Genomic DNA, 13,562 nt, shown 5'->3' with positions numbered 1-13,562 from the left:
AAGGGTTACTTGGAGTCAATATCAATTTTTTTGTTTCTCTTTCCTTCCTGCAGATGAACCGGCCGATTCAGGTGAAGCCAGCTGACAGTGAAGGTCGTGGAGGTAGGCTGTTAAATCAAAAATTAAACCATTGCCTGGAAAATTAACCTCCCGCCAGTCTGTGTAGCTCGGGCTGGATAAGCCACTGCATTGTGTCTCGACAAGGATTGTAATCGATGCTCATGTGCCTGTCAAATGACATTCTGTGCCAAGGGAAAAGTAATTTGTCTCGTTCATGCCCCTTCTCTCGATGGGGAAGTGGGCAAACGTTTTTGCTTTATTGACAGCCCTGGATAGCAGAGAAACATGGAGAAATAGGCGCAGTAGGCCATTCGGCCCTTCCAGCCAGCACCGCCATTCATTACGAACCTGGCTGATCATCCATAATCGATACCCCGTTCCTGCTTTCTCCCCATATCATAGAAACATAGAAACATAGACAATAGGTGCAGGAGTAGGCCATTCGGCCCTTCCAGCCTGCACCGCCATTCAATATGGCTTAAGCCCTCCCTTCACCACCTCCAGTTTAAATTCCATTTGGAATATTTTGGAGAACCAAGAAACAAAGAAACAAGAAGAATATGATCATGGCTGATCATCCAACTCGGTATCCCATCCCTGCCTTCTCTCCATACCCCCTATTCCTTTTAGCCACAAGGGCCACATCTAACTCCCTCTTAAATATAGCCAATGAACTGTGTGGCCTCAACTACCTTCTGTGGCAGAGAATTCCACAGATTCACCACTCTCTGTTTGAAAAATGTTTTTCTCATCTCGGTCCTAAAAGACTTCCCTTGATTCCATTAGCCCTAAGAGCTAAATCTGACTCTCTCTCTTGAAAACATCCAGTGAATTGGCCTCCACTGCCTTCAGTGGCAGAGAATTCCACAGATTCACAAGAAGTCTGAAGAAGGGTTTCGGCCCGAAACGTTGCCTATTCCTTCGCTCCATAGATGCTGCCGCACCCGCTGAGTTTCTCCAGCACTTTTGTCTACCACAGATTCACAACTCACTGGGTGAAAACGTTTTTCCTCATCTCAGTCCTAAATGGCCTGCCCCTTATTCTTAAACTGTGTGACCCCTGGTTCTGGACTCCCCCAACATGGGGAATATTTTTCCTGCATCTCGTCTGTCCAATCCTTTAAGGATTTTATTTGTTTCTTTGACAGCCCCTCTCATCCTTCTAAATCCCAGTGAATTGAACGGAATGCAGGTTTTCTTTGCAGTTGGCAATGTCAATGTGTCGATACAGTTGCCATCAACATCACAATCGATGAGTCTAATCTAACGTAGTCTAGACAACGTCCCTCTTTGATTCATTGTTGAGGCAGGCTAATGGTATCCTAGTGTTTGTTTCCTCTTCTTGTCGACATGGTGAGCACTGACACATGTAGCGATTGCTGTGTGAAAAGGAGAGATGGACTTGTTTTTTTTGCTCAATCACTCATGAACCTCAGCCGAAGATTGGACATGTTTGGCCAGGATTAGCCTCTACTTGGCTAGGACAGAAATAATGACAAATGTCCTGCCTTGAATGTGTTATATAGACCATGCGATAGTAGAATTAGGCCATTCGGCCCATCAAGTCTACCCCACCATTCAATGTTTAAGAAGGAACTGCAGATGCTGGAAAATCGAAGGTAGACATCGAAGGTTTTTTGAGATGAGAAAAACATTTTTCACACAGAGAGTGGCGAATCTCTGGAACTCTCTGCCACAGAAGGTAGTTGAGGCCACACAGTTCATTGGCTATATTTAAGAGGGAGTTAGATGTGGCCCTTGTGGCTAAAGGGATCGGGGGGTATGGAGAGAAGGCAGGGATGGGATACTGAGTTGGATGATCAGCCATGATCACATTGAATGGCGAATGGTGCAGGCTCGAAGGGCCGAATGGCCTACTCCTACACCTATTTTCTATGTTTCTATGTAAAAATGCTGGAGAAACTGGAGCGAAGGAATAGGCAACGTTTCGCTCCATAGATGCTGCTGCACCCGCTGAGTTTCTCCAGCATTTTTGTCTACCTTTGATCTTCCAGCATCTGCAGTTCCTTCTTAAACATTCAATCATGGCTGATCTGATGTGAGGTCGTTGTGGACTACACTGTATATCTGGTCTTGTCTTACGGTGGTGCAGGGGTAATGTTGCTGCCTGATGGTACCAGAGACCCAGGTTCGATCCTGACTACGGGTGCTGTCTGTACGGAGTTTGCACGCTCTCCCCGTGACATGTGTGAGATTTCTCTGGTTTCCTCCCACACTCCAAAGACGCACAAGTTTGTGGGTGAATTGGCTTGGTGTAAGTTGTAATTTGTACATCCTGGTGTGTGTCGGGTAGTGCGAGTGTACGGGGTGATCGCTGGTCAGCACAGACCTGTCGGGCCGAAGGGCCTGTTTCTATCTCTAAGCTCAAAATTCCAGTCACTCAACCTATTGGTGAAAACAACACCCTAATGAGACTGTTGACGAGATCCGTTTTTGGTGACACGACTAATTAGTCCAACCAATTAGATTATGTGTTTAACAACATATATATTTGCCGTTATGTCTCATTGCACAAGAGAATCACTCAATTCTGGTCACAGTTTAGCAAAGATAATTTCAGATTGCCACACGGACCTGTTAAATGCCAACACTCGACTTTTCTTTATGGCCCTGTCCCACTGTGCGAGTTCATTCCAAGAGCTCTCCCCGAGTTTGCCCTGATTCGAACTCGGAGATTGACGGTAATGGCCGCTCGTCGATACTCGGGGCTCTCGTGGACAGGCAGACAGACAGACAGACAGGCAGACAGACAGACAGACAGACAGACAGACAGACAGACAGACAGACAGACAGACAGACAGACAGACAGACAGACAGACAGGGAGAAAAGGAATAGGTAACATTTGGGGTTACCCATTCAGATTCTTTATTCCTTCACCTTGAACCTATGTCCACTGGTCCTCGATTCCCCATGCGTTTATTGGCCAAGTATTCACATACTAGGAATTTGCCTTGGTGCTCCGCCCGCAAGTAACAACATCACACAGAGAGTGGTGAATCTGTGGAATTCTCTGCCACAGAAGGTAGTTGAGGCCACACAGTTCATTGGCTATATTTCAGAGGGAGTTAGATGTGGCCCTTGTGGCTAAAGGGATCAGGGGGTATGGAGAGAAGGCAGGGACGGGATACTGAGTTGAATGATCAGCCGTGATCATATTGAATGGCGAACAGTGCAGGCTTGAAGGGCCGAATGGCCTCTACTCCTGCACCTATTTTCTATGTTTCTATGACATACAATGACAGTCACGAATGACTCAGAAAACACTAAGCGTTAATAATAATCAAACATTAATGATAAAATTACCAACAAATGAGACCCAATCTATTCCTCTCATGATTTTGTACACCTCTATAAGATCGCCCCTCATCCTCCTGCGCTCCATGGAATAGAGTCCCAGCCTACTCAACCTCTCCCTGTAGCTCACACCCTCTAGACTTGGCAACATCCTCGCACACCCAGTGTGGGTGGGTCAGGTTGATACTTGCTCATTATGTAGGCTCAGACTCAGGCGGCAGGGATAATTTCTTACAGTTTCAAGATCCACTCCAGCAAACCTTTCACTTCCCATTTCTACTGCTCTGCTGCATAAATTAATAGCGTTCCTCAGTAGGCAAACGGACGTGGCAGGTATTGGGAAGTGGCCAGAACGATCGGAGAGACGTATTGGACATGTGGCTCAGATTCAGTGGGTGAACACATTCATCACCATAAAAGAGCTGTCAAATCGAATGCAATGAAAACAGAGATAAGAAAATGAATCAGGTGCGGACTTTCTCCGTGTTATTCACCTGTTTTGTTGTAAATTATGTCCCGAGAAAGGTATCGTGATCGAAGTATTTTGTGATGAATGCTGACACCGCCTATCAGGGCACCTGACGGAGTAGAAGCCGCCAGCGCTCACGGTTTAGTTTAGAGATACAGCGCGGAAACAGGCCCTTCGGCCCACCGAGTCCGCGCCGACCAGCGATCTCTCCCCCGTACACTAACACTGTCCTACACGCACTAGGGACGATTTGTAATTTGCACAAACCTGTTCACCCGCACATCTCTGGAGTGTGGGAGGAAACCGGAGCACCCGGAGAAAACCCACTCAGGTCACGGGGAGAACGTACGAACTCCGTACAAACAGCGCCCATAGTTGGGATCGAACCAGGGTCTCTGGTCCTGCAAGGCAGCAACTCTACCGTTGGGCTGCATTTGAGGTGTTGCAAGCAGCTCTGCCCACCTCATTACTGGAAGGACGTGGAAGGTTTGGAGTTGGTGCATAGGAGGTTTACACCAAGCCAATGAACCTACAAACCTGTACATCTCCGGAGTGGGGGAGACAACTAAAGATCTCAGAGAATGTAGAAACTTCGTACAGACAGCACCCGTAGTCAGGATCGAACCTGGGTCTCTGGCGCTGTAAGGCAGTAATTCTACCGCTGCTCCACCATGCTGCCCAAGTATTTTATGGTCTAATGGATAGTAGTGAACTCAATAAATGCGTGATTCTGTCGCGAGAATCCATTCGCTTTCCAGTCATTATTTAAAATAAAATTCCAATATTATATAAATACTAAACCAGAGAGCAGTGCTGAACTACTATCTTCCTCCGATGTCTCTTGGACTATCCTTGATCGGACTTTGCTGGCTTTACCTTGCACTAAACGTTATTCCCTTATCATGTATATGTACACTGTAAATGGATCGATTGTAATCGTGTATTGTCTTTCCACTGACTGGTTAGCACGCAACAAAAGCTTCACAGCGGTACCTCGGTACACGTGACAATAAACTAAACTGAAATGAACTAAAATAAGAGCCATGGTGGGATTTGAACTCACCGCCCATCTGTACTCGTTACTCCAGCAATTGGACTACAATCCGACTCTTTGTCAGAAACACCAGGCATTCTCATTTCAACTTGTTTAATGACATTTAGCGCCTGGTATTATTGTTAAAGTGTCCCTCTCGGCCAGAGAATGATGTGTGCACAGTTAATGTGATTCCTGTGATATTTGCTTAAATCCCGCGCTAAGATAAAGAGAATCTGTGTGTCTATAATATTTTCATTTTTGTAATTTGGGGAAGAGAAATATCCTTCATTACACGGGGAAGAAAAAACCACAAATTACTTTGAGACAATTGCGAAAGAGATTTTTCTCTCAGTCAATGCTCGCTGAGGGATGTGTGTGTGTGTGTGTGTGTGTGCATGCGTGCGTGTGTGCGTGCATGTGCATGTGTGAGTGTGTGTGCGTGAGTGTGTGTGCGTGCGTGTGTCTGTGTGTTCGTGTGTGTGCATGTGTGCGTGCGTGTGTCGTGTGTGTGTGTGTGCATGCATGCGTGTGTGCGTGCATGTGCATGTGTGAGTGTGCGTGTGTTCGTGTGTGTGTGTGTGCGTGCGTGTGTCTGTGTGTTCGTGTGTGTGCATGTGTGCGTGCGTGTGTCTGTGTGTTCGTGTGCGTGCATGTGTGCGTGCGTGTGTCTGTGTGTTTGTGTGTGTGCATGTGTGCGTGTGCGTGTGTGTGCATGTGTGCGTGCGTGTGTCTGTGTGTGTTCGTGTGTGTGTGTGTGCGTGTGTCTGTGCGTGCGTGTGTCTGTGTGTTCGTGTGTGTGTGTGCGTGTGCGTTTGCGTGGGTTTCCTAGTTACATCCTCAAAAAATTCCAGAAGATTAGTCAAGCATGATGATCCATGCTGACTCGGACCGATCCTGTTACTGCTATCCAAATGTGCCGCTATTTCATCTTTTATGATTGACTCCAGCATCTTCCCCACCACCGATGTCAGGCTAACTGGTCTATCATTCCCTGTTTTCTCTCTCCAGCCTTTCTTAAAAAGTGGGATCACATTAGCTACCCTCCAATCCACAGGAACTGATCCTGAATCTATAGAACATTGGAAAATGATCACCTAGGCATCCACGATTTCTAGAGCCACTCCGTTAAGTACCCTGGGATGCAGACCATCAAGCCCTGGGGATTTATCAGCCTTCAGTCCCATCAGTCTACCCAACACCATTTCCTGCCTAATGTGGATTTCCTTCAGTTCCTCCGTCACCCCAGATCCTCTGGCCACTACTATATCAGGAAGATTGTTTGTGTCCTCCTTAGTGAAGACGGATCCAAAGTACCTGTTCAACTCATCTGCCAATTCCTGGTACAGGTTTGTAGTTTGTCATGGTGTAAATGTAACATTGTCCCTAGTGTGTGTAGGATAGTGTTAATATGCAGGGACCGCTGGTCAGTGCGGACTTGGTGTTTCAGCGCCGTTTCTCTAAACTAAAGGCCCTGTCCCACACTACGAGTTCATTCCAAGAGCTCTCCCGAGTTTTAAAAAAAATCAAACTCGTGGTAAGCACGGAGAATGAACGTAGCGGGTACGTCGGAGCTCGGGGACGTCTCCTAGCGGCTCGTAACGCTAACGGCAGGTACTCGGGAAGACTCGCTAACGGCAGGTAAGCACGGGAAGACTCATGAAGATTTTTCAACATGTTGATAAATCTCCGAGTTGGAATCAGGGCAAACTCGGGAGAGCTCTTGGAGTGAACTCGTACAGTGGGACAGGGCTTTGAACTAAACTAAACTAAGAGAACAAAGCAACGTTGGAATATATTCAAACCCGTTGCTAAGGGCTTCATTAAAGTTTTGAAAGAGAATCCACATAAATGGACAAATGCAAATTCAACCATTCATATTATTTTTCTATGATTATTTCAAAACATTTCTTTTTATACACGAGCACTTAGGAAGCGATTTGAAATGGATGTATTCCATTGATTGAAATCAAGTCACATTGATGTTATTCAGATGAAAATTATTCCTCAAGCTGGCAGGTCAAATAGAAGCGTCTAATGTGAAGATGAGCGAGACACTGTTTGTTACCAGGGAGAGGCCATCAAAGTGAATAACGCACGTAATTCAAGAGACAGCTGGAAGCTTTTATGGAGCTGAACGTAATTGCGGGATATCCAGGTAAACTTGGCTGGGAAGTCTGGGACTCTTGCTTGACAGAGGGAGTGAGGTTCCTGCTGAGTTACTCCAGCGTTCCGATGAGTTATGGGCCGGTCCCACTTAGGCGACCTTGGCTTGCAAACTGCGCAACCTCGTGGTCGCTTGAGGCGTACGGGCAACGTATGGTCCCACTTAGAAGCGCGGAGTTGTGCGGGGCTGGTCCCGACATCGCGCGGGGCTCCGAAATTCTTGCCGTGGCCGAAATCTTCGCGCGCCAACGGCCTGTCGGCACGCAGGCGCATTGCGGTCGTACGCAGCGTCTTGACGGCGTACGCCTAGCACGTGGCGTTGCGTGATGACATCACCGCCCGGCGTGGCGTTGCCCAAATTCACTCGGCCCGCCTACTGCCCAGCTGATTGGTAAGCGTGACGTAAATGCCGTCACGCACAAACTTAACTCGTACTTAGCACGAACTTCGCGTAAACTCCGCTTCCGGTTGGTCGCGCCAAACGCATGCAAGTGGGACAGCCCCTTTACTCCAGCTTTTTGTGTCTACGTTTGCCTCCGTGACCTTTCAGGTCGGGAACCCTTCTTCAGACTGAGGAAGGGTCCCGACCAGCAACATACAGGTCCCAACCACGTTTGCCTGTGCATGTTCGCCAGAGATGCTGCCTGACCCGCTGAGTTACTCTGCCATTTTCTGTCTAGTGCCTAGTTGAGGCCTGCAGTGTGAATTTGCCGCATTGTATGCAGAAGAAAGCATTTCACAGCAGCTAGAGTTCTTCCAAAGACGTACAGGATTACAGGCTGTGTAAGAAGGAACTGCAGATGCTGGTAAAATCGAAGGTAGACACAAAATGTTGGAGTAACTCCACGGGTGAGGCGGCATCTATGGAGAGAAGGAATGGGTCTGAAGAAGGGTCTCGACCCGAAACGTCACCCATTCCTTCTCTCCATAGATGCTGCTTCACGGGGTTATAGACTAATTGTCCCTAGTGTGTGTAGGATGGTGCTAGTCTGCTGGTCGGCACGGACTCGGTGGGCCGAAGGGCCTGTTTCCATGCTGTATCTCTAAACTAAAGGCACATGCCGGAATAAAATACCATCGGATCATTGAATCGTTGATAGTCATCCTTGGCTTTGTATCATAAAAGATTAGATTAGTTGGTTATTATCACTTTGCAGCTCATGGGAGCTTTCTGTGCAGAGATAGCATTTACTCCATTGATACGGTGACTATAGGGAACAATGCAGGAAACACAATTAACACAGAGCACAACCCTTCATTTCCCTGTGGCCCAAAAATCAATTCAATCCTTGAATATACTTAGTAGCTCCATTCACAGCTCTCCAGAGTAGCAAATTCCAAATGTTTACAGAGTGCTACATATTCTGCACTGGGACCAGAAATGGCCCACGTCGACTGATTGAAAGAGACAGCGTGGAAGGAGGCCCTTCGGCCCGATGTGTCCATGCTGTTCATCCACTCGCGCGAGTTCACATTCGCGTTTTGAAACCAGGGGCACTGGAATACAATGCAATGCAATACAATAACGCTTTAATAGCCACATATGTTTTGCAACATACACAGAATTTATTTTCCCAAGTCTGTCATACAGATGAAACTCAACGGAACGCACAGAATACATTTTAACATAAACATCCACCACAATGACCCCTCCACATTCCTCACTGTGATGGAAGGCGACAAAACAAATAGTTCAATCTCTTCCCTTCTTTGTTCTCCCACTTCTTACACAAGTTGCCGTTTCCAAAACTTGAATTAGAAGTTGATTTTACAACAAATGTACACAGCCTAGATTCTCCCGTTTGTCAATTCGTGGGCGCACACGGTGGCTCAGCGGTAGAGTTGCTGCCTTACAGCGCTTGCAGCGCCAGAGACCTGGGTTTGACCCTGGTCTGTACGGAGTTTGCACGTTCTCCCCGTGACCCGCGCGGGCTTTCTCCGAGATCTTCGGTTTTCCTCCCACACTCCAAGGACGTGCAGGTTTGTAGGTTCATCGGCTGCGTGTAAAAATGTAAACATTGTCCCTAGTGTGTGTGTGTGTGTGGGATAGTGTTAGCGTGCGGGGATCGCTGGTCGGCGCGGGCTCGGTGGGCCGAAGGGCCTGTTTCTGCGCTGTGTCTCTAAACTATAAACTAATCTAAACTAAACTAAACTCCAAGGTACACAAAAATGCTGGAGAAACTCAGCGGGTGCAGCAGCATCTATGGAGCGAAGGAAATAGGCAACGTTTCGGGCCGAAACCCTGAAGGAAATAGGCAACGTTTCGGGTCGAAACCCTGAAGGAAATAGGCAACGTTTCGGGTCGAAACACTGAAGGAAATAGGCAACGTTTCGGGTCGAAACCCTGAAGGAAATAGGCAACGTTTCGGGTCGAAACACTGAAGGAAATAGGCAACGTTTCGGGTCGAAACCCTTCCGGGTTTCGACCCGAAACGTTGCCTATTTCCTTCGCTCCATAGATGCTGCCTCACCCGCTGAGTTTCTCCAGCACTTTTGTCTACCTTCGATTTTCCAGCATCTGCAGTTCCTTCTTGTAAACTAAACTCCGCACAGGCAGCCCCAGAGGCCAGGGCCAGGAAGCTGCTCCATGTCGAGAGGGGGGGGGGGGGGAGAGGGGGGGGGGAGGGGGGGTGAGGGGGGGGTGACGAGGTGGGAGGGGGGGTGGTGAGGTGTGGTGAGGAGGGGGTGGTGTGTCGGGGTGGGGGAGGGGGGGGTGGGGGGAGGGGGGGGGGGGGGGGGGGGGGGGGGGGGGGGGGGGGGGGGGAGGGGGGGAGGGGGGGGGGTGGTGAGGAGGGGGGGTGGGTAGGGGGAGGGAGGGGGTGTGGTTGAGTGGTGGTGGTGGTGGGGGGGGGGGTTGTGAGGGGGGGTGGAGGGGGAGGGAGGGATGGGGGGGGGGTGTTGTGAGGGGGTGGGGGGGGGGGGGAGGGGGGGGGGGGGTGGTTTGGGGGGTGGCAGGGGTGGGGGGGTGGGGGGGTGAGGGGGGGGGGTGTTTAAGGAGGGGGTGGGGGGAGGGGGGGGGCAGGGGGGGGCAGTGAACGGGGTCAGGCAGGCAGTGGAAGAATTACTGGGGAGGGTAGCGGTAAAGCGGGGGGGGGGCGGATCGAGGGGTCCAACCATAACAGCATGGGGGCAGGGGGATGGGCGTCACCCACGGGGGGAATGGAAACAATTAATTTAATGGCAGGGGGGGGGTGGGGGGATGGGGGGGGCACTTTAGGCAGTGGGGGGGGGAGCTCATTTATTCTCAGTGTTTTAGCGTCCTGCTCGGATGTCCCTTTCACACTGATGGATCACACATGAATGGAAACAATTAATTTAATGGCATCCATGCACTTTAGCAGTGAAGAGCTCATTTATTCTCTGTTTTTCCTGCTCATTCCCTTTCACACGAGATTACACGTCTAATCAAGCCTGCCGACACCAACATCAGTGCGCACTTCAATAGAAACGAGCTTGGAATAAAACAAATTTGATGCCATTGCCTTTCTTAATTTAATATGTATGTAACCGGCGTATAAAAACAAATTCATTTCAACAGCTAAAAGATTCTATTGACTCTGTCTTGGCTTGGTGTCCGTGGTCTGTGCTGCATGGCCCAACCCAACACCTATCCTTTATTGTCACGTGTAGCGAATTTAAGGTCGACAAAAATGCTGGAGAAACTCAGCGGGACAAGCAGCATCTCTGGAGCGAAGGAATAGGCGACGTTTCGGGTCGAGACCCTTCTCCAGACTGATATGGGGGTGGGGGGAGGGGGCTGGAAGTAGAAAGGAAGAGGCAGAGTCAGTGGGGGAGCTGGGAAGGGGAGGGGAAGGAGGGAGAAAGCAGGGACTACCTGAAATTGGAGAAGTCAATGTCCATACCGCTGGGGTGTAAACTACCCAAGCGAAATATGAGGTGCTGCTCCTCCAATCTCCCACCAGTCTTACTGTCTCCGACTACATACAAGTCAAGTCAAGTTTATTTGTCACATACACATACGAGATGTGCAGTGAAATGAAAGTGGCAATGCTCGCGGACTTTGTGCAAAAAGACAAACAACCAAACAAACTACAAACACAGTCACATATTCTTTTACATATTAAATATTGGAAGGAAAAACGTTCAGTAAAGTTAGCCCCTGGTGAGATAGGAGTTTACAGCCCGAATGGCCTCTGGGAAGAAACTCCTTCTCAACCTCTCCGTTCTCACCGCATGGCAACGGAGGCGTTTGCCTGACCGTAGCAGCTGGAACAGTCCGTTGCTGGGGTGGAAGGGGTCTCCCATGATTTTGTTTGCTCTGGAGTTGCACCTCCTGTTGTATAGTTCCTGCAGGGGGGCGAGTGAAGTTCCCATAATGCGTTCGGCCGAACGCACTACTCTCTGCAGAGCCTTCTTGTCCTGGGCAGAGCAATTCCCAAACCAGATGGTAATATTCCCGGACAAGATGCTTTCCACCGCCGCTGAGTAGAACCGCTCCGTACTGCCCACATCAGTCTGGAGAAGGGTCTCGACCTGAAACGTCACCCATTCCTTCTCTCCAGAGATGCTGCCTGTCCCGCTGAGTTACTCCAGCATTTTGTGTCTACCTTTGAACAAGCCATGCCAAATTTGGAAATGAGACTATTACAGTTCTTCTGCTGTTCACCTCCCTTCAGAATACAAATTCCTTGCCATAATTAGACACAAAGCAATGAATTTACTCTTTAAAGTTGTGCAAGTGGTTCACGAAGGAAAGGAGCACACATTTTTCATCACCGGGCCTTAATAGGTCTGACCTCAATCTCGTTGTTCCACTCTGCATTAAATGATGGCTCGCATCTTGGGCATGTCTGATAGAAAGGTTTTGTTATCTAAACAGCATCTGTTTGTTTCTCTCACCCGACACGATTTGGCGAGCTGTCTCCAGCCTGATGTCAAACGCATCCAATTACTCTTACAATAAATAGATGGCCTGTCCAGGTCGTCAGCTCATTGCTCTGCACCAGATCGCATCGCAGCCCGCTCCCCGTCCCCGCGGACAGAGCGCGGATTAACGGGGCCTCGCTGTCGAATCCGCTCACGCCTACGATCGCCCACGGACACTGGAGATAACGCACACGCACACGTGTGTATGCGTGTGTTCATTAGTGTGCGGCAGGGGTACGCACATACATGTGTGTTTGTGTGTGAGTGTGGGATTGTTTACGTTAGTGCGTGTGGGAGTGTGTGTGCATGTGAGTGTGTGTGTGTGCAAGCATGTGTGAGTGTTTGCGTGTGTGTGTGTGAGTGTGTGCGTGTGTGCGTGCGAGTATGTGTTCGTGAGTGTGAGTGTGAGTGCAGCTGTGTGTGTGATTGTGCGTGTGTGCGTGAGTGTGCGCGTGTGTGTGCACACACACACACACTCTCACACACACTCTCACATACACACTCACCCTCCTACACACACTCAAACACATGTATGTTGGAAACAAGCCCATGTACACATGCATTATTACAAATAGCAAACGACACACAAACAAGATGCATACTGACATCTCGAATAAATACTAACATCCCACGCACACGCATGCACACTCACACACATGTATACCAGACACATGGAAACCTCCATGTATGTACACACATGCACGCTCATTCCCCTACAAACACGCAGGCAATTACGCACCACTCCTACACACGCACGTGCACACACACTTGCACACACACACACTTGCACACACACACACACACACACACTTGCACACACACACACACTTGCACACACACACACTTACACACACGTGCACACACACACACTTGCACACACACACACTTGCACACACACACACTTGCACACACACACACACTTGCACACACACACACTTGCGCGCACACACACACACTTGCGTGCACACACACACACACTTGCACACACACACACACTTGCACACACACACACTTGCGCGCACACACACACACACTTGCGTGCACACACACTTACACACACACACACTTGCACACACACACACACACACACACACTTGCACACACTTGCACACACACACACTCCCCTTAACCCCATGATGTCACGTGACAGCCCTCGTAACCACTGACGAGGGTTCAACCGCAAGTGGTGTGACCATCAGCTGACGCCACAAGGCGACGTTTCGTGTCGAGACCCTTCAGTCTGACAGCACCCGAATCCAAGGTCAGGATGGAACCCGGGTCTCTGGCGCTGTGCGGCAGCAGCTCTACCCGCTGCGGCCCCCGTGCCCCCCCATAAAGTTTCCAACCTGCGCTGGAAATGGGAGCAAATGCTCGCTCCACGTGGCGACACCATTCCTTGTGTGACTGAAGCAAGGAAGAACCGCCCTCACTTCACCCTGAGTAGTGTGAGCAAGTACATGGGCTGCTTTTGTCACCGGCCTCATTTCATCGGGAAATAATCCCTGGGCTTGATTTACTCCGGACTAAATTGCTTTGCTGTGTGATTTATGCATTGCCTGGTTCCTTGCCTGGTATTCCTAACACATGGGTGTGATGTGGAGCATAGATACAGTGTGGAACCGGCAGAGAGT

General features: G+C 49.3%; 1 protein-coding gene across 1 annotated transcript in view; it reads left to right on the top strand.

Annotated features, from left to right (window-relative positions):
- The window catches only part of celf6 (CUGBP Elav-like family member 6), a 325,625-nt gene that overhangs the window by 218,684 nt on the left and 93,379 nt on the right, over nucleotides 1-13,562 (top strand). The window contains 1 exon segment of the mRNA XM_055662935.1: nucleotides 54-102. Within this exon segment, the coding sequence (XP_055518910.1) occupies nucleotides 54-102 (49 nt within the window).

The sequence above is a fragment of the Leucoraja erinacea genome, chromosome 36 (genome assembly GCF_028641065.1).
Source record: "Leucoraja erinacea ecotype New England chromosome 36, Leri_hhj_1, whole genome shotgun sequence".
In the NCBI taxonomy this organism is placed as follows: Eukaryota; Metazoa; Chordata; class Chondrichthyes; order Rajiformes; family Rajidae; genus Leucoraja; species Leucoraja erinaceus.
Note: the sequence above shows the minus strand (reverse complement) of the source record. Positions and strands in the feature narration are given on the sequence as shown.